The sequence below is a fragment of the Psittacula echo genome, assembly GCF_963264785.1.
Source record: "Psittacula echo genome assembly, chromosome: 6".
NCBI lineage: Eukaryota > Metazoa > Chordata > Aves > Psittaciformes > Psittacidae > Psittacula > Psittacula echo.
The window spans coordinates 61,896,467-61,916,781 of NC_137743.1; the positions used below are offsets into that span (position 1 = coordinate 61,896,467).

Below are 20,315 nucleotides of genomic sequence, written 5' to 3' on the forward strand. Positions count from 1 at the left end.
GTATGCTTTCTTAGATAATGCATTGTTTGTTTGCCACTCTCTTCTCCCTGGCTATCCTATTCAGCAACTACTAACAGGTCAACTTCTGGCTGTTGTGCTAGTGCTCCGAATTTTACATTCCTTCTTTCTAAAGATAGGAATCCTGGATTTACAGTAACAGTCCAAAATGCACAATGTGACAACTGAGATTCCCTTAATACAGTCTGCTACGTCTGGGAAGGATGGTCTCAGAAGAAAAGATGGAAGAAAAATCTCCACAAACCATGGGTGACATTAGCCTGATGTATCAATAAACTACATAAGATACTGCTTAAGAGTAGAGCAATACATTTTTGTTGTCCACATGGGACCACTTAGTTGCCCTCAGTGTCACAGTATCTTTCAATCATTGCCAGCACAAACAAAATCTGCACTTTTAATCTGCATAAGTTCACATACCAAGCTTTCTAGGTATGTTCTTACTGAGCTGTCATGACCACATTTCTGCGGTTCTAAAATTAAAAAAAGCAAACCGGAAATAATTCAGAAGGAAGAAAGTTAATTCCCTAAAAAAGAATTGCTTTCCAGATTTGTAAAGCATCTGATAGAAGATGCCCATCAGTTTCTTTACACAAACATCCCAAACATTCTTCACACTGCTAACAGCCAAAACCTGCTTTCTATAAATAGTTGCACTGATGAAACTTTTCCAACAAATCCACAGTAATCTTTGTCCTTCTTGAATCTCCTTCTCTCCTTCACTGAAACAAGTCCAATTTTTCCTCATTCCTTCCATGGGAAAGGAAACACTAGTAAGTCAATGCCTACATTGAAAAGCCCAGTGCTGATTTTCATTACTTTTATAGGAATTTAAATCCTCTGTGAAATTAGTTCACAACTCATAGATTAAAAGTGCTTTTGTAAGAGATTTATTGAGAGGAGAGGAGGAAGAGGATTAAGGAAAGAAAAGGAAGATGGAGCAACTGAATAATCCATTTTTTAGCACACCACACTAATTCTTCTACTTCATTACCATGCTAACTTCAGACAGAAAACCCCAACAGGGTAATTATTCAGCTCCCAAATTTCAGGCTCCCACTTCTGTTAATTGCAAGCCAACTATAGGCACTTTGATTGTTCTATCCTTCTCACCATTTTTTAAGATTCAAGAAGTCGCAAAAAAAAAAAAAAAAAAAAAAAAAAAGAATAATCAAGATGTACTTGGAGGGGAGAACAATACAGAGACCATTAGCATGATTAGCATATTACTCAATTTCCTCTCAATACCAATCTGAAGTCTAAACAAACACTTCAAAGTGAAAGTTCATATTATGCTTATTCTGGTAGATTTGAATTCATTTACCTGATTTTGAAAGGCAGAAATACTCCTACTCAGAGCATAGTGTTTTCTCCTCTACATTTCAGATGTTAATGTCACTATGAATCTCCCAAAGCAATTCAGGTACTCGGAAACAAAGACTCCAAAAGTTCTTTAATAATTTTAAGTTAGCCTTTATTTTGAAAACAGGTAAGAAAAGTTAAACTACTTTGTTTGGTGGGTTTTGTTTGTTTTTGTGGTTGTTTGGAATTTTTATTTATTGTTGTTATTTAGTTTTTAAATAAACAAATCCAACAAGCCATATGACCCTGCAGAACCAGGGAAATTGCAGAACATAATAGCTTAAAATCATAGAATCACAGCTTGCCACATGTTCACAAACTTTCTATTGATTTTAAAGGCATTTGAGAAAACAGCTCTAAATATCCTTTCTGCCTAGAGTTGTATGTCTAGATCTTTCATGATGGCATGCAGAACTTTCTTAATAGTAACGTAAGGGAGTCTCAATCATAAATCTGCTACAGTCACTACCTGCTGCCCCTCAACATAACCTCATCAGGAAGACTGTCCTAAGTCAGGTGCTTCAGTATCATGGGTGCAGGGACATAGAGAAAAAAAAAAAAAGCAGGCTGTGTTTCTCAACATGTCAATTTTATGAGCTATTAAAAGAAGTGTGAAAGAAGTGGACAAATGACAGAACAGCAACCTCACAATGTACAGGAAGAACATGAGGTTTAACATCATGTAAGCTATATACAGAAGGAAAAATAATTGCTGCCATAAAATAGAGAGTAATAATAAGTATACGGAAAAAATTCCATGCACACAATTCAAAAGTTATCAATCATTAAGTTTTGGCCGAGAAGTACCTTGTGGAGGGGCTGGCTGTTGATATCCTGGCATCGGACCATTATAAGCTCCATACTGCAATTGAGGAACCCCTGGCAATGGCTGTCCTCCATAGGCAGGCTGCTGGTATCCCTGATATCCAGGCTGAGGGCGCCCGTAAGGAGGCCCTGTGTGAGCTTGCTGGTTTACGCTCATTGTATTCACATCCCCAAACTAATCTCACCTGCAAAAAGCGGGGGAAAGATGGGATTTAGCAGACATAAAACCAAACTGGCCAATTTCCCTACTGGTTTTACAGGAATAAGAGCTCCAAAGACCATAGGGAAGGTGAAACTTTCATGGTAATATATACTCGCACAGCACGATTTTCAAGTAAGATAAATGCTTTACAAGAGCTAGTTAGAAAACAGTATTTTAAGAAACTAGATTTTCTAATCAACTTATTCACTGCTTCATCCTGGCTAGACTTGTGATCATCATCTTAGAAAAAAATACCACAATTTGTCATTCCATAACAGATGATTATCAAGCTTCCTGAGACACCTTACAAACTACTTCCACCCCACAGAACATCAGACCAACAAAAACCAGATTTCATGACACAGATGAGAGATTCCTTAACGTAAGACTTAAATAATATGAACAAGTTCATCTTTCATCCCCGTGTTAGTCTACCTGATCATGTTTCATTGCCCCAAGCAACACACACTTCACCATCCACAAAGGCTGCTACTTGAAGTATTTGATAGCATCTAGAACAGGATTAATACGGTGGGGGGGTGGGTGGGGGTGTTCAGCTTATTTTTTCTTTAACCAATAGATGATTTTAAGTCCTTGTTATGTACAAAAATTTCAGAAAATGAAGATATTCCAAAGCAGTATGTTGATCTAAAAAAGATGTTAAAAGTGGAAAAAATGTCACTAAAACAGTTATAAGAAAGCATAAGAACTGAAACAGAGCAGAGGCAGAAGTGATGTTTTTTTGCAAAGTTACGTAAGACATCTTGCTTAAGACTCCAAATTCCTCTAACTGCATAAACAGATTGACTGACTTTATAGAGAAAAGACAGAAACAGCATTGGGAGACCCCAAACCAAGCAGGCAAGTCTTACAATAACATGGTACCAAGCAAGCAGATAAGCCATTGAGCCCCTGAATTATGGAAAGCCAAGGAGATGACTTCATGGTCTATCTCTCAAGGATACTTCACATCTCCTGTACTCCTTTGAATGCTCGATATATCACCGTTATCCATTCAGGTAAGACTATCTACACCGACACTGCAAAAAAATGTGTGTTTATGGAATTTAATTTTTTACTTTAAAAAAAAAAAAAAAAATCCAGTTTATATGAAAATGCAAAGTTAAGGTAAAGGAAATAATTCATAATGCCTTGATATTTTATTCCAAATCCTATGATGAACTTGTGCATTAAAGATACATAGTAAATATTCACACAGAGGAGACATAAGCTGCCGTAACCACCACCTAGTTGAGGCAAATCCCAACAAGGAATCTACAGCTTAACTCAAGTGGATAACAAACACTCGAGCTGTTTTGCCTATACATTGATCAGCATATGCCAACCAATGCTAAGGTTGGCTCTGCACATAACCAAAAACATGACATCAAAAGAATTATTTCAACGACTGAACCACAGTTAAACCTACCATAACTACAGCTCTGTAAGAGCCATACACATAGAAATTCTTTCAGATCCATATATATATAAAGGGAAGATATAATAAATCACAGAGTGATGTAATTATTTAGAGAAGAAAGCTAGCATAATACACACATGACATTTAACCTCCTACAGCTGGAAAACATGACAAATGTCAATACTAAGAACACTAATGCTTACTCTGAAATTAGATATTAAACTTTATATGAAAGGAAATAAATGAAGTTTTATATTTTTAGTCTTCAAACTGTATGAAGGTAATAAGGTTTTTGTTTAGAAAAAGAACTTATCTTTAAATATTTAAAGGCAATTTGCTCTAAAAACTAGCATATGTAATTTGCAACAGCTTACAACAGTGCAAAAGAATTTTTGAACAGCCTGCAGTGTTTTTAAACACGATTACACAAGATACACATGACAGCAAGAGAGTAATTTCTAAAGATTCTTGTTTCCCATACTAACTTTGACTTAGTTCTGCAGAAGAGTCTAACCTGAGCAGCCATAGAGCCAGGAAATACGGACTTTGAGACCTGCTCCCTTCCCAAGTTCCCCTGAAAGTTAACCTCTTCCTCCCCAGATAGGCAACCAGTGTAGCCACACTGCAATCACAGACCTATCTCCAACCATCTCTTTTTCAGTGCAAACAGTAAAGCAGGAGAGTTTCTCTTGCAAAGGTGCATGGTAAAGGAAGACTGCTCTACCCACACATCTTGGAACATCCAGGCATGGCTTTCTGCCAAGGAAGGATGGCTGCTTCCTCTTCTTTTTGTCCCTGACTTGCTTATTGGATTGCACATGAGGAACTTGGCTTCTAGTCACTGGTCTACAAACAGGTTCTTCATCCAGTAAGAGCTGCAGGCAAAGTAACAGCATCCTGCAAGATACTTCCGGAGCTATAATCATTAAGACACTCTTCACAAATTACACCTACAGAAATCTCTTAACAGATCTAGTGTTCAAACAACGAACTACTACAGGGCAGGAGATCAATTCTTCATGCTTTTTTCTTGTTATTTTTTGAAAAGCACAATGGGGGCAGAACTCAAGCATGTACCTTGCAAACCACTTCTGACTTACTGCTGTGAGTGTATACTCAGTAAGTGATCTTACCTGATGTTCTTTTACTAATCTCTTTTCATCGCTCTCATGTCAATATTGGTATTTCCCACTTTAGCAGGCAGTATCTGTTGGCTTGTTGCTCTCTCTACAGTGACACTGAAACTAAGAGGTACGCTCATTTAATGCAAGTCTTACAGAGAAAAAGTTTTGAGATCATTTCCTACACTTTCTATGGAAAAAGCAGCTACAGAAAGGAGATGGTTCTACCTTTGAGTTCCAACTGAGAAAGAATGGCAGATATACCTCAGACCTTTAGCTAGCCCATGTGGCAGCCAGAACAGGCTTATCTCCACCATAACACAAGCTCCACACTGGCAGAGGGTAAATGAGGGAGCTGGAGAAGTGGAAGAAAATTCTAGTACAAGGCTGGTGTTGAAGCTGGGGACAAGGCTGCTTCATTATTTTGGTTGCTCAACTTGTTCTAAACTTAAGGTTAGTGGCACACTTGCTCATCACTCATGTGGAATACCACAAAGGGCAGGGCCAAGAGTATCAACCTCTGAGAAGGTGGAAGAGAGTTGTCATAAAATGAGTCCAGTTTCCTTCTCCCTCAGTACAAGTCATTTGTATCAAACAGCATCCATTTTGTCTCCACTCAAAATATACACATGTAAACTAGAACCAGGTAACTCGAAGAGATACAGGGAAAAGGAGAATTTTATGTTCTCTGTTTTATGACATGAAGAAAAAGTAAAATCTCAAAGAATGAAATGCATTCACCAGATAGGAAGAAATGGAGAAAACAGGCTGTTTCACTTGATGAAAACATTGAGGATATTCCTTTGCATGTAGTAACACTGTATTAAAATATGCCCTTGAACTCAACAGTTACAATACACAAAGCTCAAATGGCAGGACTTGTGCTATTGGGAAAATACCATGACAATAAGTTGTCATTACTATAAATAACAAACAATTTTCTTGCGAAACACGAAGCAGTCACTCCATGCTGTTTTCTATTCCTCTGCATAAAGGCAGTTTATCATGGAAGCTTTGGTCAAAATAGTTACACAGCTAAAACTCATACTGGAAAGCTGTTATAAAAGAGAAACAACCAGTGCTGGTCAGCAATGAACAGATGGGATAAAAATTAACAGTAATACGGGGTAGGGGGAACAGGTGTCTTAACTTCTACAATAGTTTCCAGATTCCTTAATATCCAAACAAAGCACACTACAGTGCAGTTTTTATGGCCTGTTAAAAGAAAAAAATAAATAAATCCACAAACACTAGTGATTCACACAAGCTTGTTTCAATCAGCAAACCTCCCAAACCAGCGAAACCTGCGCATTCATCAGTTTTTATAGTTTGCATTCACTGTTAATTCCCTTTTGAAACTGAAAAGCTTGATCTCATCACCTCTTGATCGCTTTCTAAAGGAAACACATACATCACAATTACTTTCCTTCAGAAAGATGCTAGTGCCTTTTTTACTAGTCCCACGGAAAAAAGAAAGGGTGGTTTATTTCAACTTCTGGGGAGACATCCTTAAAAATGGGGACAAAAGAAAAACCCAAACAACAAACCAAACCACAACAAACAAACACCCCCCCCCCAAAAAAAAGCCCCACAACACCAAAACCCCCAGCCAACAGCACAGCATCCTATCTTATGGTGAAACTATGAAACAGAAGGAAATGTCTACTTTATTTCTGAACACAAAAATCAAAATAATTTTCAAAAGATAGGACAGAAAGGGACAGTTTGCATCCTCAAGAGATCAGTTCAGAATATTACCTATAGTGCTTTTAATGCTTCCATTCTGCAGTTTTATGGAAAAGTAGCAAAGTTATGCTATTCTTACTGAAGATCTAGACTCTGAACAACTAGCTAAGAACACTGTTCTGCAAGGCAGATGTTCCTGCTTTTGTTTCACCAACAGCCTGACTAGGTCCTCTACAAGAACTCATAGAACATTTGATTCTTTTCAGATAAAAAAACCCCTCATTTTGTTTTTTCTACAGAAACTTCTAGAAGAGAAGCTCATATCCTGGAAGTTAGAGACTGGTAACCAATTTGGAAGCACTCAGGTCATTATAACAAATGCCATCCGTGTTTGTCCAAATCAATCCAAATGGCACTACTGGGACTGGCCCCCCAGTTTGGTTGTATTTTTGTGGTGCCCTATCTTCCCCCTGAGCAGAGTCTCAACTTGTGACACACAGATAGTATATTCTTCTATGCATTTGGAGTCACTGCCAGAGACATCTATTTTAACAGTTCATGAGAGGCATATCGCACAGTTTTCAGAATGTGAATGTTACAACCTAGTATCAGTGAAAGTCCAGAAGCCACCATATTTTCACCAAGGGCACCTTCAGGAAAAGAAAGGATAGGTTTGCTGCTAAAACTTCTTGACACAAGAGGTACTAGAGCAGAGTTTTGCAGACCAGTCATTCCTGGGCTGATCCAAAAAGGTTCTTTCAGGCTTCAGGACATAAAAAACACAGTTTGCACCTAAGGTGTGATCACTTCCATGTTCTTTTAAAGAAGGGCCACATTAAACCTGGTTTTATTAGGCTGATTCATCATTTGGGCAAGGTCCTACACAATATACAAGTTATGAGAGTAAACTGGTAAAAAACTGACACACACAAAAAAAACAAAACAAAACAAACCCCCCCCCAAAAAAAAAAAAAAAAAAAAATCTTAGTGGTAGGTTTAAGCTTAGGTCAAGACCATTTCCAACCCCTGCCACCACCACCAGATTTTTACTTCAATAACATAGAATCACAGAATGGTTTGGGTTGGAAGGGACTGTAAAGATCATCTAGTTCTAAACCCATGCCATGGGAAGGGACACCTTCCACTAGAGTAGATTGCTCAAAGCCCCATTCAACATGCCTTTGAACATTTCCAGGGATGGGGCATCCATCCCAGCTTCTCTGGGCAACCTGTTCCACTATCTCACCACCCTCACAGTAAAGAATTGCTTCCCAATATTTCTAATCTAAATCTCTCCTTTGTCAGTTTAAAGCCATTCCCCTTGTCTCATCTCTACATGTCCCTGTAAAAAGCCTCTCTCCAGCTTTCTCATAGGCCCCCCCTTTAGGTACTGCAAGACTGTTATAAGGTTTCCCTGAAGCCTTCTCTTCTCCAGGATGAACAACCCCAACTCTCTCATCCTGTCTTCATAGGAGAGGTGCTCCAGCCCCCAATCATCTTTGTAACCCTCCTCTGGACTTGCTCCAATGGGTTCACATTCTTCTTGTGTTGGGGGCTCCAAAACTGGACACAGTAGTCCAGGTAGTGTCTCGCAAGAGCGGAGTAGAGAGGGAGGATCACCCTGTCTCCTCGTGGGACTGATTTACACCTCTCTCTCTGTAATAAAGGTCTATGAAAGTATTTCAAACCCACTCAGTTATGGGCATTGCTTCTGGAGAGCAATCCTGGGGAGGCAGAAATTATGGAAAATGCGCCATTAACAAAATCGTAGTGAAAAGATTTCTCTCTTCCTTTGCTACCTGCACATATGTGTTGCAACGTGTGAAGTCATGTGACTCATTTCTGTGAACTTTGCACAAGTATATAATTGATTAGGAAAAGTTACAAGGATAGTTTAAAGTTTAGAGAAGAGGCAAGAAGGAAGAATAGAGGAATAGGAATATATAGAGTAAGACTTAAAATCACATTATAGTACTAAACAAGTTTTTCTTCACATACATTGTAACACTGGCCACCTTTCATTCAAAACTTCTGTACTCTGACTTCCTCTACACAAAAATGCACCACACAAATCCCATCACTCAGAAGAAACAAAAAAGCTCAAAATTAGCTTTTTGTAATGCATATTGCCCAGTGTATACTGACTTTAGTGTTTTCTATGCTCACAATGTATCTTGCTGAACATATAGGAACAAGCTCTATCTTCACAATTCATCACTAATAAAACTTTTCAGACCTAAACAGCAAGAAACATCTATGTCTTCTATTCCGTGGAGACTTTGCTGCTGATCACTTTCAGTCACTCTTTGTACCTTGCCCTTCCTTTAGCCAACCATCAATTCTTTCTTGGATTTTTGACCCTCCTTCTGATAGTAAGCGTTACAGGAAGAAAATATAGTCCTACAGTAGCAGAAGAAAACATTCACAGCAGTACAAGCATCAAACGGCTCATTAAAGGAATAATCCTTTAGACATCTGTTCACTGCTATAACTCAGCTTTCAGCCATGAAATTAGAACCTGGAGTGAATGTCACAGCATATTAAGAAGAAATATTCCTTACATCAATGTTCACTTCACAGTCTGTCTATATCAATAAAAAAAACCTGAGCGGTACAGCTTCAAGCAGAACATGGTAGTTCCAGAAGTAAGAACCTTTTCTACACAAAAAAGGACAGAAATGCTTATGATTCCACACATAGTGTACATACATGATCGAAGGTAAGTCTCCTCTAAAGAGAAAGGCTCTGGAGTTCTAGGCCTCATATGTTTCTATCCACCCAATAAGCAGAACACATACTCTGAGAAGGGGGAAGGGGGTAGAAGAAAGAGGTGAAAGCTCAAGTTCCCTAAACCTACTCAGGACAACTTCATATTAATAAACATTGAAGACTTTAGGATAAAATCAGCAACAAGTATCTATTTTTGTGGTGTGAACTTGCACTGCTTGTAAACAACTACAACAAAAAGGCACTGCATACTGGGTCTCAGATGGTAATTTCTCTCACTCTAACATTCCCTCCCTTAACATTTGATAAAGTTGACTAAGGATCCCTGTAACAGAAAAGGATTTATAAATATTTTTATGGAACTATCACATTAATGGCTAAAATTCAACACTGAGTACCAAAGTGAAAAAACAAAAATCGCCATTTTAACATGATATTACAAATATTAACTCTGGTGGAAGACTTATGATGAAGGTGTAAGTACTTCACCTACACTTCAGCAACCACTTCCGTCAGCTAGTACTTCAACTACAGTGTGACAGCTACCACAGAGGCCTAGTTTGTATGGTTTTGCAAAGTCTCTTTGATAAAGACTTAAGACACCACATACACATACTTAAAAACACTGAATTACCTCCTGAGAATAAGAAGAAATGAAACTAACCTTCATTCTACTCCAAAGACCATTGCTCAAAAGAGTCAAAGCAAACTCGAACAATACAAACCAAACATGTTTAAAGCACCACCTACATGGAAAGCAAGAATCCATCCACTTTTCCCAAGACTACACTTATAATTTGGTCATGTCATCTCCATTCCTTTCCTTCTTTCTTTTTCAAAGACACAGACAATCACTAATTTTTACTAATAAACTCAATCTCCCTGTGGGACGACCATCCTTTGCAAGCCTCGAATGAATGGGAGCTTGAACAGCTCAATACAGACATGGGGGTAAGGATTCGCAGATTACAAGAGATTGGGGACGCTGCAGAGAAAGTATTCGCCTCACAGAGCACCCGGGCCGAAAACAAGCGCTCAGCTCTACGGGTAGGTGCGATGGCTGGACTCGTAGTCCCCGCAACTCCCCGCACCATACTTGGACGCCGGCGGCTCCCCTCCAGGCACTGCAGGACAAGGCCCCGCCGACCGTCGGCCCCGACCCCGCTGGGCCGGCATCCACTGGGCCGAGCAGGGCCGCTAGCGGTGAGTGACGCCCCCACCCAGACACATCACTGAGGAAGACCCGGGCCCCTGCAAAGGCCGGGCGTGGCGCGTAGGCACGGAGGGCCCGACGTACTACCCGGCTAGGCGCCGCCAGGCCTCATCTCCTTGGCGGGGAAAGAAGGGACGGCAGCGCCTCAGGCTCGGGCCGCGGCCGGGCCGCCGCACCAGCCGCCCACCAGCCAGCACCGGGTACCTCCGCGGCCGCCACCAGCAGACCCAATACCCCCCCACAGAGCCTCACTCACCGCCGCTGCCCGCCTCTCCCGGCGCTGATGCCGGACCCGCTTCCGGTTTCCGACGCCACCGCTCCCCCACCCGCTGCCTGCCACGTCCGCACTCCCCACCAACCCCCGGCCGCCACCGCGCCCCACCCAGCGGGGCCCGGATGCGGCGCAGGCGCCGTGCGCCGCGGCCGAGGGCGTTGACGTCGCTCCGGAGATGCACGTTGGCAGTGGCTTTCATCGGCTCTTGACGGGAGGCCTTACGCGCCGCGCCGTCCGCGAGCGGTTGTCCGGCGGTGCCGGCAGCAGTCGGTGGGACCAGCCGCCGCTCCGACAGCGGTTGTTGCCGGGGCGCCGAGGTCGTAGCCGCCCTCGCTCTTCCCTCGGGCCCCGGGCAGCGCAGGAAGAGGGGTGTTGCGGGGCCGCTGTGGCTGTGGTAGAGGCGGATTCCTCATATCGATTGCGTAGTCCGAGAACCAGCGTTTCCGTCGGGAGCGGGGCACGGCGCTGCTCAGCGTCACCTCGTGCTGAGCAGGGTGCCCTTGGCTGCGTGTCCCGTCAGCGGCCTCCGAAAAAACACGATTTGGGAGCGCACGAAGCCAGTTTCGCACTTAAATGCTCTGTGGTGCGAGAGTTGTGCGCTGCCTAGTAATGTTTGTTCTTATGTGCTCAGCAGCACCATGCAGTGGCGCTTGGTGAGCGGTGGAGTAGGCAACCAAGCAAAATTACATCCTATGGATGTTGCAGTACGAAGGTATCACAGAGATATGTAAGATAGTTATTAGTCACTGAGAACTAAGCACATGCAGAATAAGGAAGAGTTTGTGCTCGGGATCTTAACAGAAAGTTACTTTGTAAGCCCTGTAGCAAACAAAAAATTGATTTTATTTTCCCTTATAATTCCAAGAGATCAAGGTGGCTTGGGATAGCAAGGAGGTCTTGTCTGTCATGGCCCTAAAAGAGAAAACAGTGAAGGAGTTGATGCTGGGGAGACCCACCTGGGGTGCTGCAGCTAGCTCTGGAGCCTGAAGCACAGAAAAAAGCTGTAGACCTGTTGGGGCAGGTCCAGAGAAGAGCTCCAAAAATGACCAGAGGCATGAATGCCTCTCCTATGAAGACAGGCTGAGAGAGCTGGGGTTGTTCAGCCTGGAGAAGAGAAAGCTCCAGGGAGACCATACTGCAACTTTCCAATACTTAAAGAGGGCTTATAAGAAAGATAGGGACAGACTTTTTAGTATAGCTTGTAGGGATACGATGAGAGATAATGGCTTTAAACTAAAAGAGGGTCAATTTAGACTACATATAAGGAAGAATTTTTTTTACATTAAGGGTGGTAAAACACTGGAACAGGAACAAGTTGCTCAGAGGGGTGGTAGATGCTCATCCCTGGAAACATTCAAGGCCAGGTTGGATGGGGCTCTGAGCAACCTGGTTTAGCTGAAGATGGCCGTTTCTTTAAAAAGTCCGTTTGAAAGTCTCTTGCCACCCAAACCATTCTGTGAGTCTGTGACCCCAATGCAAAGCCATTCTCTTGGCCACTGAGGAGTCCATGTATGTGGTGCCCTGCAGAGAACTATCTGAATCCCATCTGTGTAGCTAATCCTGGCTATTCTGGTCCCAGTGTCTAATATTAGGAATGGCTGTAGGGGATGTCAGAGAGCAGCAAGCTGCAGAGGGAGCACATCACATTTTATAATCTGCCTGTGGTTTTCAGAGCAGATACGTGCTACTGTGTAGTAACGCTAGCTGCATGGAGAAAACAAGTGCAAAGCACATCACTTGCAAGCTGTTTTTGTTTAGTTTCTTAGGTGCTATCACCTGATCTTGTACGAGTTTGTGCCTGTGTCATGTCCTTGCCTGAAACTCAAACTAATGAAGCCTGAGAGCTGGATGACTCCAGGATTTGCATTTGCAATGGGAAGTGGAAATAAAGTTTTTACTGAAATGCTTCCAGCCTTAAGAGTGTCAGACAGAGCTTTGGAGAGACAGGAGGTGTGCTATTTTCAGCCATGCTCCGGTGAGAGATCAGTCGTGTATGCGGAGGGGGGGACACAGAGGGTGAGATTGACATGACACGTGTGTCAGACAACTCTGGCCCCTTACCAAGAGCAGAATCAAATGTCTAATCATAGGCAGAGCAGCAGCTGGTTGTCCAGAAGAGCAGTGAAGGCTGGGCTTGACAGTCTCAACTCTTCTCTTGTGTGTGTAAACTTGAAGGAGAAAGTGTGTACAGGGCCTTTTGGGGGACCGGAGAGTTGTGTGAATTTTGAAGATGGGAGTAGAAGATACTGCCTGTTAAGAACTGGAGTCTGTTCTGAAGTTGGGAAGACAAAATATCCAAAGCATAGAAATCATGGGAGCTGAAGAAGAAATGCTCATCACTCTATCTGGAGGAGCCCCCTGGGGCTTCCGGTTGCAAGGGGGTTCAGAGCAGAAACGGCCCCTTCAGGTGTCAAAGGTAGGACTTTTAGATGTGAACTATGAGAGCAAAGTTGTTCTGCTGAACTCAGATATCCCTTCTGAGTTGGGCATCTTTCACTGCTGTTAAGGAATGCAGGAAGTCCTTTCTGTGACAGCAGATCTTAAGAGGAAAACCTGGGTGGAATGGTCAAGCAGGGTGTGGGGTGGGTCCTGAAATAGATGCTGTTGAGGTAAAGACAAGTGTTGGGTGAAGATCTGCGTCTGTGCAGATCTGTACAGCTCAGGCACTTTGTAATGTGTACAGCTCTCCCCAGTTGTCAGCAGACATGTAAACATAGTGACTGTGCAGGAAAAAGAGCTAAAATGTGGAAGCTTCAGTACTCCTGTAAGACATCCAACAAAACAAAAAAACAATTTAAATTGAAGCAACAAAAGCTGTATTTGCAATTTAACTGTCCCTAACACTTCATTACTGTATTCCAGCTTTCAAAATATACGCACATTTCTTACAGTCTCTTCTGTTGAACTTTCTCAATATTGTCTGAAGTGAATATTTTTAATGCTCTAAAGCAGCAAATATTGGTTCCATTTCAAGAATTAAAGAAAAGATGTTGATTGGATGGGAGATGAAATAATAAAAAAGTAAGAACTTTGAGTTGCACTACTTTTGATAAGCAACTGTTACCAATCTCTTTCATAAAGACTAGTGAGTAGCTTAAAATTAGGAATAAAAGTCCTCTGTTTATTAAGCTCATAACAGCTGTATTAGCCTTGACACAACAGTTCCTTGGGATGTCTCACTGGAAGGTACCCATCAACAGGAATGAAAAAATGCTGTACTCAGGTCCTTTTGTTTCCTTAAGTAGACTGTGCTTCTGGCAGAGAAGTTTAAAATGAAATGTTCTGTTTCATTTGGCTCACCCCAGGTCAAGAAGTGTTTGTGTGTAACTTCTGCCAAATGATTTGAAATCCCATAGCTTGACCCTGAAGTGGATGTTTCTTACATAGAGAAAGATTATTTTTCACCATGAAAACAACTTCTGTGCGTACACATAGAGCTTCAGGTACTAAAAAGAAAGAATCAATATAATTTAAACAGGCATCAGTGGTTGTTAGGAAAATGGAATTTTCAGTGGCCACATAAGATCTGTAGGGTCTAGGGTTATTTTGACTTGTTTATTTCCCCAAATAGACAAGAAACTGAGACTGGAAAGAGAGGAGATACTGAGTGTCTTATAAAGGATTGAACAGGGGTGAGAAGTAGCTGTTACCCAGGCTAAGTTGCACCTTAAGGTGAATGGAATATTGCTCAAAGATTAATAGCACTTCCAGAAAGGTATTAACTAGGAATTAACTTAAGGTATGACACCCAAAACTGGGTGTCATACCTTAAGTCTAGCATATTGCATAAAAAAGTAATTATGGAATATGTAATTGATACAAATTCATTTGAGGCTCAAAGTGTACACCATTCTTCAAGCAGGACTTTGATTTTATAATTATTGCTTTGGGCTGTTATTGTCCAGAATTTAATGGCATCCAGGTGACCATACATGCTCACTGTCTTAAAGGCAACACCATTTAAACAGTCTCCAAAGAACAGATTTATAGATCCTTACCAGAACCCAGTAAGATCGTATCTGAATGTAAACTGCTTAGAAGAGAATAAACCCCCAGGAGTCATGGAATAGCTCAATTGTCCTCCTCTTAGTGTGGAGGGAGAAGTTTGAATCTCAGGTTTTGTCTCTGAGTTAAAAGATGAACTCTTCATTCTCCTGCAGTTAGGATTCTACTATTGACACCAGCAGGATGAAGTGTGGACCAAAATGCTGCCTGTAAAGCATCTTCCAAAACTCTTAATGTCATTGGCACTGTTTATTTGGTTATTTTAGGAGCCAAAGATGGGAATGATCCCATTGCTAAAGAAGCTTGAGCTGGGATTGTGTCTGTATGGTATAGCACAGAGAAACAGAGCAGTACTGTCTGTTTCTCTATTGGTTTGTTAGAGCTGGGACTCATGTGGATGAGCAATTTGCTCTGTTTGGCCTCCATCCAGGAGATGAGTGCCACTGGGCAGCACTGGGAAGTGTGGTCAGATGGAGGTGTCACTGAGAATGAGCCTGCCTAGCAGAGGTAAGGTCAAATAATGACACAATGTTCATTAGTACAGTGAAGAATGTGTTGTCCGTGTATGAACAGATTAGATAAATGAGAGGGTCTATTAGTAAGCAGATTACTTTCAAATGAAAGACTCTTGGGAAGAAAGAGAAGCATTTGTATGAGACCAGGAAAACTTTGGCTTAGCAGAACGTAAATACTAGCACTTTGGTTCTTTCAGCAAAACCTGTTTGGACAGAATGGGGAAGGACAGAACAGGAACATGGATGAATCTGGAGAAAATGTGATGAGATACAGGCGTGAATATCCAGTAGGTGCCAGGAAATCGCTGAGTGGATACAGTTGGTGTCTCAGGGGATTCCAGTGCTATCACTTTAGGCAGTTTCAACTTCTAGACTAAAAATGTCATAGCAGTAACACTAAGGGAAGATGCTTATACCCTTGGATGCCAAGTCATATTGCTTCAATACATTTTCTGGGTGAAAAAGAGCAATAAAAGCTAATTTGGGAAATGTATTAAGTATAACAAATAAGTTATATATAACTTATATACACTGTAGTTATGAAGAGTTGGTAGAATTGCTAGACCAGACTAGGTTAATAGTCACTCCACCTTCTGCTTCCTCTTTCCTTTGTGTTTCAGAGGAAGTTGTAAACTTCACCAATGCATCTAATTTTTCTAGTAATGCAACGTGAAGGGAAATTCTTTCACCCCTGCTGATTACTAGCATGTCCTATGAGGTACATAAGAATGGACAGTACTGGTGGTTTATCCTACATATAAACAGATAACTATTTGTTTAAAGTGCTTGTCTGACTAAATCTTATATGGTTTTCTAATAAAGACTTGATAAACTCAAGCAGCCAGGCATTCCAAAGACTAAATGTTGCGCAAAGTGGGATTTCCTGTTTGAGCTGGTCTTGTATTAAAAATCCATACATAATTCATGTTACATGATCAATTTACACGATACACAAAAGTCCCAATCTTCTTGCCTTTCTTCTTTCTAAAGTTTACATTACAATAGTATTTTTATTGTTTCTTTATGGAGATTATGATAATCACTAAGTGCTATTCTTGGTAACTTTTTTTCCTTGAAAATTTTTAGAGCCTGCTGTATGCTTTCTTTTTTTTTTTTTTTCTTTTCTAAGAAGATGGTATTTAAATGAGATGAGAATGTTTTCAGCATTATTCTCAATCCTCTTCACATACATCAGTGGGCTTCTAATTGATTGTTATGTCCTAAGCTGTTCACAATGATGGCTTAAATTTCTGACTTTTTTCAAGTTCAGCTAACTCAGAATGCACAGTGAGCATATGCATTTTAAAGCCCCCCTTCATAGCACCAAGTATTCAGCTGGCTGCAACTAAAGTAGCAGAACATGTTGGAAGTTGGGTATGAACCCATTTTTCTACAGACTGAAAAAATGCATAGCTGTAGTTTAAACTGTTTGACCATGCAAGGGATCAGTTCTAAACCACAGTTCAGCCAACACAAAGGAGTAAAAAAGCAGCTGGATCCAGCTGCCATAGGGCTTCTGTGCTATCAACTCCCCATGGGTTATGGGTTCAGGAACACATTTAGAGCAAGGTGCTGGAATGATATATGTTGTTGGGTTATACATAAGTAACTTCATGTTCAAGTAACCGTATGGAGCCAAAGCAGCTCTGCCTGCCTCGGGATCAGCGAAACACACATCGGTTCTTCCAGTAGCGCCCAGTGGATATTGAGGCAAAACCTCAAATTTAAATAACATAAGCAAGACTGAAAACTGACTAAATGGTTCCACATCTGTAACTTCAAACATCTATTCCTTTTATCTTAAACTTGCTTACAAAAGCACATACTATTTTTCTCCATCCAGACAATCAACTTCAGTGTCTGGGTGCTAAAAATGTCTGATGTGTATATGAAGGCTACCATACTGAAAGGGGTGCCGTAACAATGCAGTCTTATAAAAAGACTGAAAGAGTGGAGAGTGAGACAAAAAACAATGCAAAATAAAATTTGTTAGTGTCTGGGGAGCCCTCAGAGAGAAAGAATTGATGATTTTTAATTAGGGTTGCATTAAAATATCAACTCAGTAATGAGTAAGCTGTAAGAACAGCAGACATTGATATGCTCAGCAGGTAGATACACAGCAGGATCAAACAGCAACAGAGGACATGAATAATTCTGCAGAAATGAGGAAGGATTGCAGAAATAGAGAAACAAATAAAAGGGAAGATAAAGAACCCAAAAAGGAAAGAAAAATCTTTGTTCTTAGTTACAACAATGTCCTTTTAAGTGAAATCAGTTGAACATTAATATTTGGCCTACTGTGATTCCTAATGATTCTTTTTACTCTTGCCTAGTGAAGCAGATAAAGTATAGTGGAATTTTACGCTACCCCTTACCAAAATAAAGCTTATTTAGTGTAGCTCAGTAGCTGTGGCACGCAGGGCAACACATGGAATCTTTGGCCAGAGGCAGTTACCAGGACAGAAAGAGATCAAATCAAGCATAAAAGCAAGAAACAAAGAGGATCCATAGATGGCAAGATTTTTATTTTAGAAAGGCCGAAAGAAAAGTACACAGTCCTGACATGTACAGCATTCCTTGCAAGGAGGAGTTATAAATGATGAAAAGGTTCACCCATTCTTAAAAAAGACTAAGGGAGAGCAATACTGTCAGGTTCCTGAAGGCTTTCTTTGCAGTAAGAATACATGTATCAAATGCACTTGAAACTAAACAAATGAAACTAAACAAAATGAAAAATAGCTAGTCTGAGAAAAATCATAAGATAGGACATAAGCATTAAGACCATATCAGCCAAAATAGAAACATAGCATGGGACTGTATTAGGGAAATTTTTACAATGACCAGCGTAGCTTTAAGATGGTGCAAGTGCATGCAAGCATGCCTTTAGAGATCCTACTACAAACCAAGAGTTATCCAATGAGAGGGAAACCCTGTTACTATACAAAGCAATAAAGGTACTTGTACCTCCGGCATAGTGTGGTGCACGAACGTTAATGATGATGTAAGTAGGAACCAGAGGCTTCCCAGCTAGTACTCCTAGTAGAGGAGAAAGACCTGGGAATGTCGGTGCATCACAAGAGGATAATGAGCGAGCAAAATGATGCATTTCTGAAAAAAAAGGCAAACAAACAAGTGAGCCTGTTGTAGCAGGATCTAACACAAATAGGAACGCACTGATGTTCCTGTCTAATGCACAAGTGAGAGTTCACTGGAAATATCACACCTCTGCAGCCAGCCACTTTAAAGAAAAGTGAACATAAGGCAGAGCAGCTATAGAAAAGGAGGGGAGGAGAGAAGGCTTCTTTCACCTAGTAAAGGTTGAAAAATATGATTGCTGTCTACAAATAGATGTTGGGCAAATACCAGCAGCACTGTTTCAACATAGGACAGCATTGCCTTTGACCAAATGTGCACAAAACTACTAACCAGGGAGGTTCAGCAACAACTTTCTAATCTAGGAAAAGATTTTGCAATCAGTTTACAAACTGGAGTAAGTTGTGGCATCTGAAACCACACAGGATTGGCCCTGATAATCCAAGAGGCTCCTTTCAGTTACCCATTCTGTATAAATACTCTGCAGCAATGGAGTGAATTCTTAGGGGAAGTTGTGACACTAACTGCTGATCTTGGTAGCCTTTCTTTTTTTTCCTCCTGAGAATTCTTTGGGTCTACTGTATGCTTTCTTTTTCTTTTTTCCATTTTTTTGAGACAAGATGGTATTTAAATGAGGTGAGAATGTTGTCAGCATTATTCTCAATCCTCTTCAAAAACATTGGTGGGTTTCAATTTGATTGTTCTGTCCTTGTTTGATTGGTCACAGTGATGGCGTGAATTGCTGACTTTTTTCAAGTTGCAGCTAACTCAGAATGTACTTTGAACATATGCATTTTAAACCACAAGAATTGTTCTGTTGTTCAATGGCAGTTCATCACAACCTCCTTTTTACCTCTTTCTCACATATTACCACTTCCTCCTGACAATTAACTGTTTGTTCTACGGTCTCCTCTGCCAGATATCCTGCTGCCTGCATGCCGTGTCACTGGTCCCTGTGACCCATGGCCTGGCTGCTGTATCCCATTCGGCTTCGCTGTGACACTATTCCTATCGGAGGTGCTAGCTCTAACCCAAATAAGTCTTATGGCTTCCAGATTTGCAAGCACCTTCTCTTCCTTTGTCATTTTCAGTAGGCAGGCTGTTTTTTATGTGTTTTCATAAATGCTTACTGTCACACATAAAGAAAGCTGTCAGCCTAGTCTGTAGCATTCACTAATGCTGGTTTTGGAGGGCCCAAGATGTCTGCCTGCACTGTGTAAGAAGCACCTCAAGCAGTTCTGGGAGTGCTCCTGGACATTATTTATGGCTTGTCAGCACTTAGGCAGGTGCCACCCCTGACTACCAGCAAGGCAGCGCAGGCTGGAACACCGGTGGAACTTTCCAAGGAGCAGCTGGGGCCACCAGTCACCACATGCAGGGAGAACGTGGGGTGCTCCAGGGCTGCTGTCTGGCTGAGGAGCTGCAAGCTCTGCACAGCACTGGAACAGCAGCGAGCGAGATATGGAGCTTGGAGGTGGAGCTGTCCTTCCATGATAAGAAGGTGGCCTAAACAGAAAACCACATTGTCATGGTTGCAAATCAACATTGCTGATTGTAGCAGCTAATGATCTGGTTCACAATTCCTTGTGCCCCTCCAGGACTTGGAGCTACCTGCAAGGGAAGTGGCTTTACTCAGGAACTCCCTCACAAAACAAGTACAGTGAGCAGACTGTCTGGATGAACTGGATTGGTGGTTGTGCCATTCCCTCTATTAAAATCTTCATTTATACTCGGTGTTTACTTTTAGATAACCTTTAACTATTTGTTAAATTATTCCTTTTTCACTTCCCAAGCCACATTGCTCTGTGTTTTTTCTTTTTCCTTCACTTCCTGCCTTCTCTTGAAAAGACAAGA

The 20,315-nt window shown here is 41.3% G+C and overlaps 2 protein-coding genes across 5 annotated transcripts in view; one reads left to right on the forward strand and one right to left on the reverse strand.

Annotated features, from left to right (window-relative positions):
* The window catches only part of SEC24C (SEC24 homolog C, COPII coat complex component), a 40,441-nt gene extending 29,504 nt beyond the window's left edge, over window positions 1-10,937 (reverse strand). For all 4 annotated transcript variants that reach the window (XM_080620342.1, XM_080620340.1, XM_080620341.1 and 1 more), the window contains exons 1-2: window positions 10,831-10,937; window positions 2,188-2,390 (exon numbers count right to left, since the gene is read on the reverse strand). In XM_080620342.1, coding sequence (XP_080476468.1) covers window positions 2,188-2,362 — 175 coding nt within the window. In that variant the 5' untranslated portion in view covers window positions 2,363-2,390; window positions 10,831-10,937. The remainder of the gene's footprint in view (window positions 1-2,187; window positions 2,391-10,830) is intronic.
* A 2,222-nt stretch (window positions 10,938-13,159) lies between these two features.
* The window catches only part of SYNPO2L (synaptopodin 2 like), a gene marked incomplete at its 5' end in the record, with an annotated part of 33,943 nt that continues 26,787 nt past the window's right edge, over window positions 13,160-20,315 (forward strand). The window contains one exon of the mRNA XM_080621803.1: window positions 13,160-13,264. Coding sequence (XP_080477929.1) covers window positions 13,160-13,264 — 105 coding nt within the window. The remainder of the gene's footprint in view (window positions 13,265-20,315) is intronic.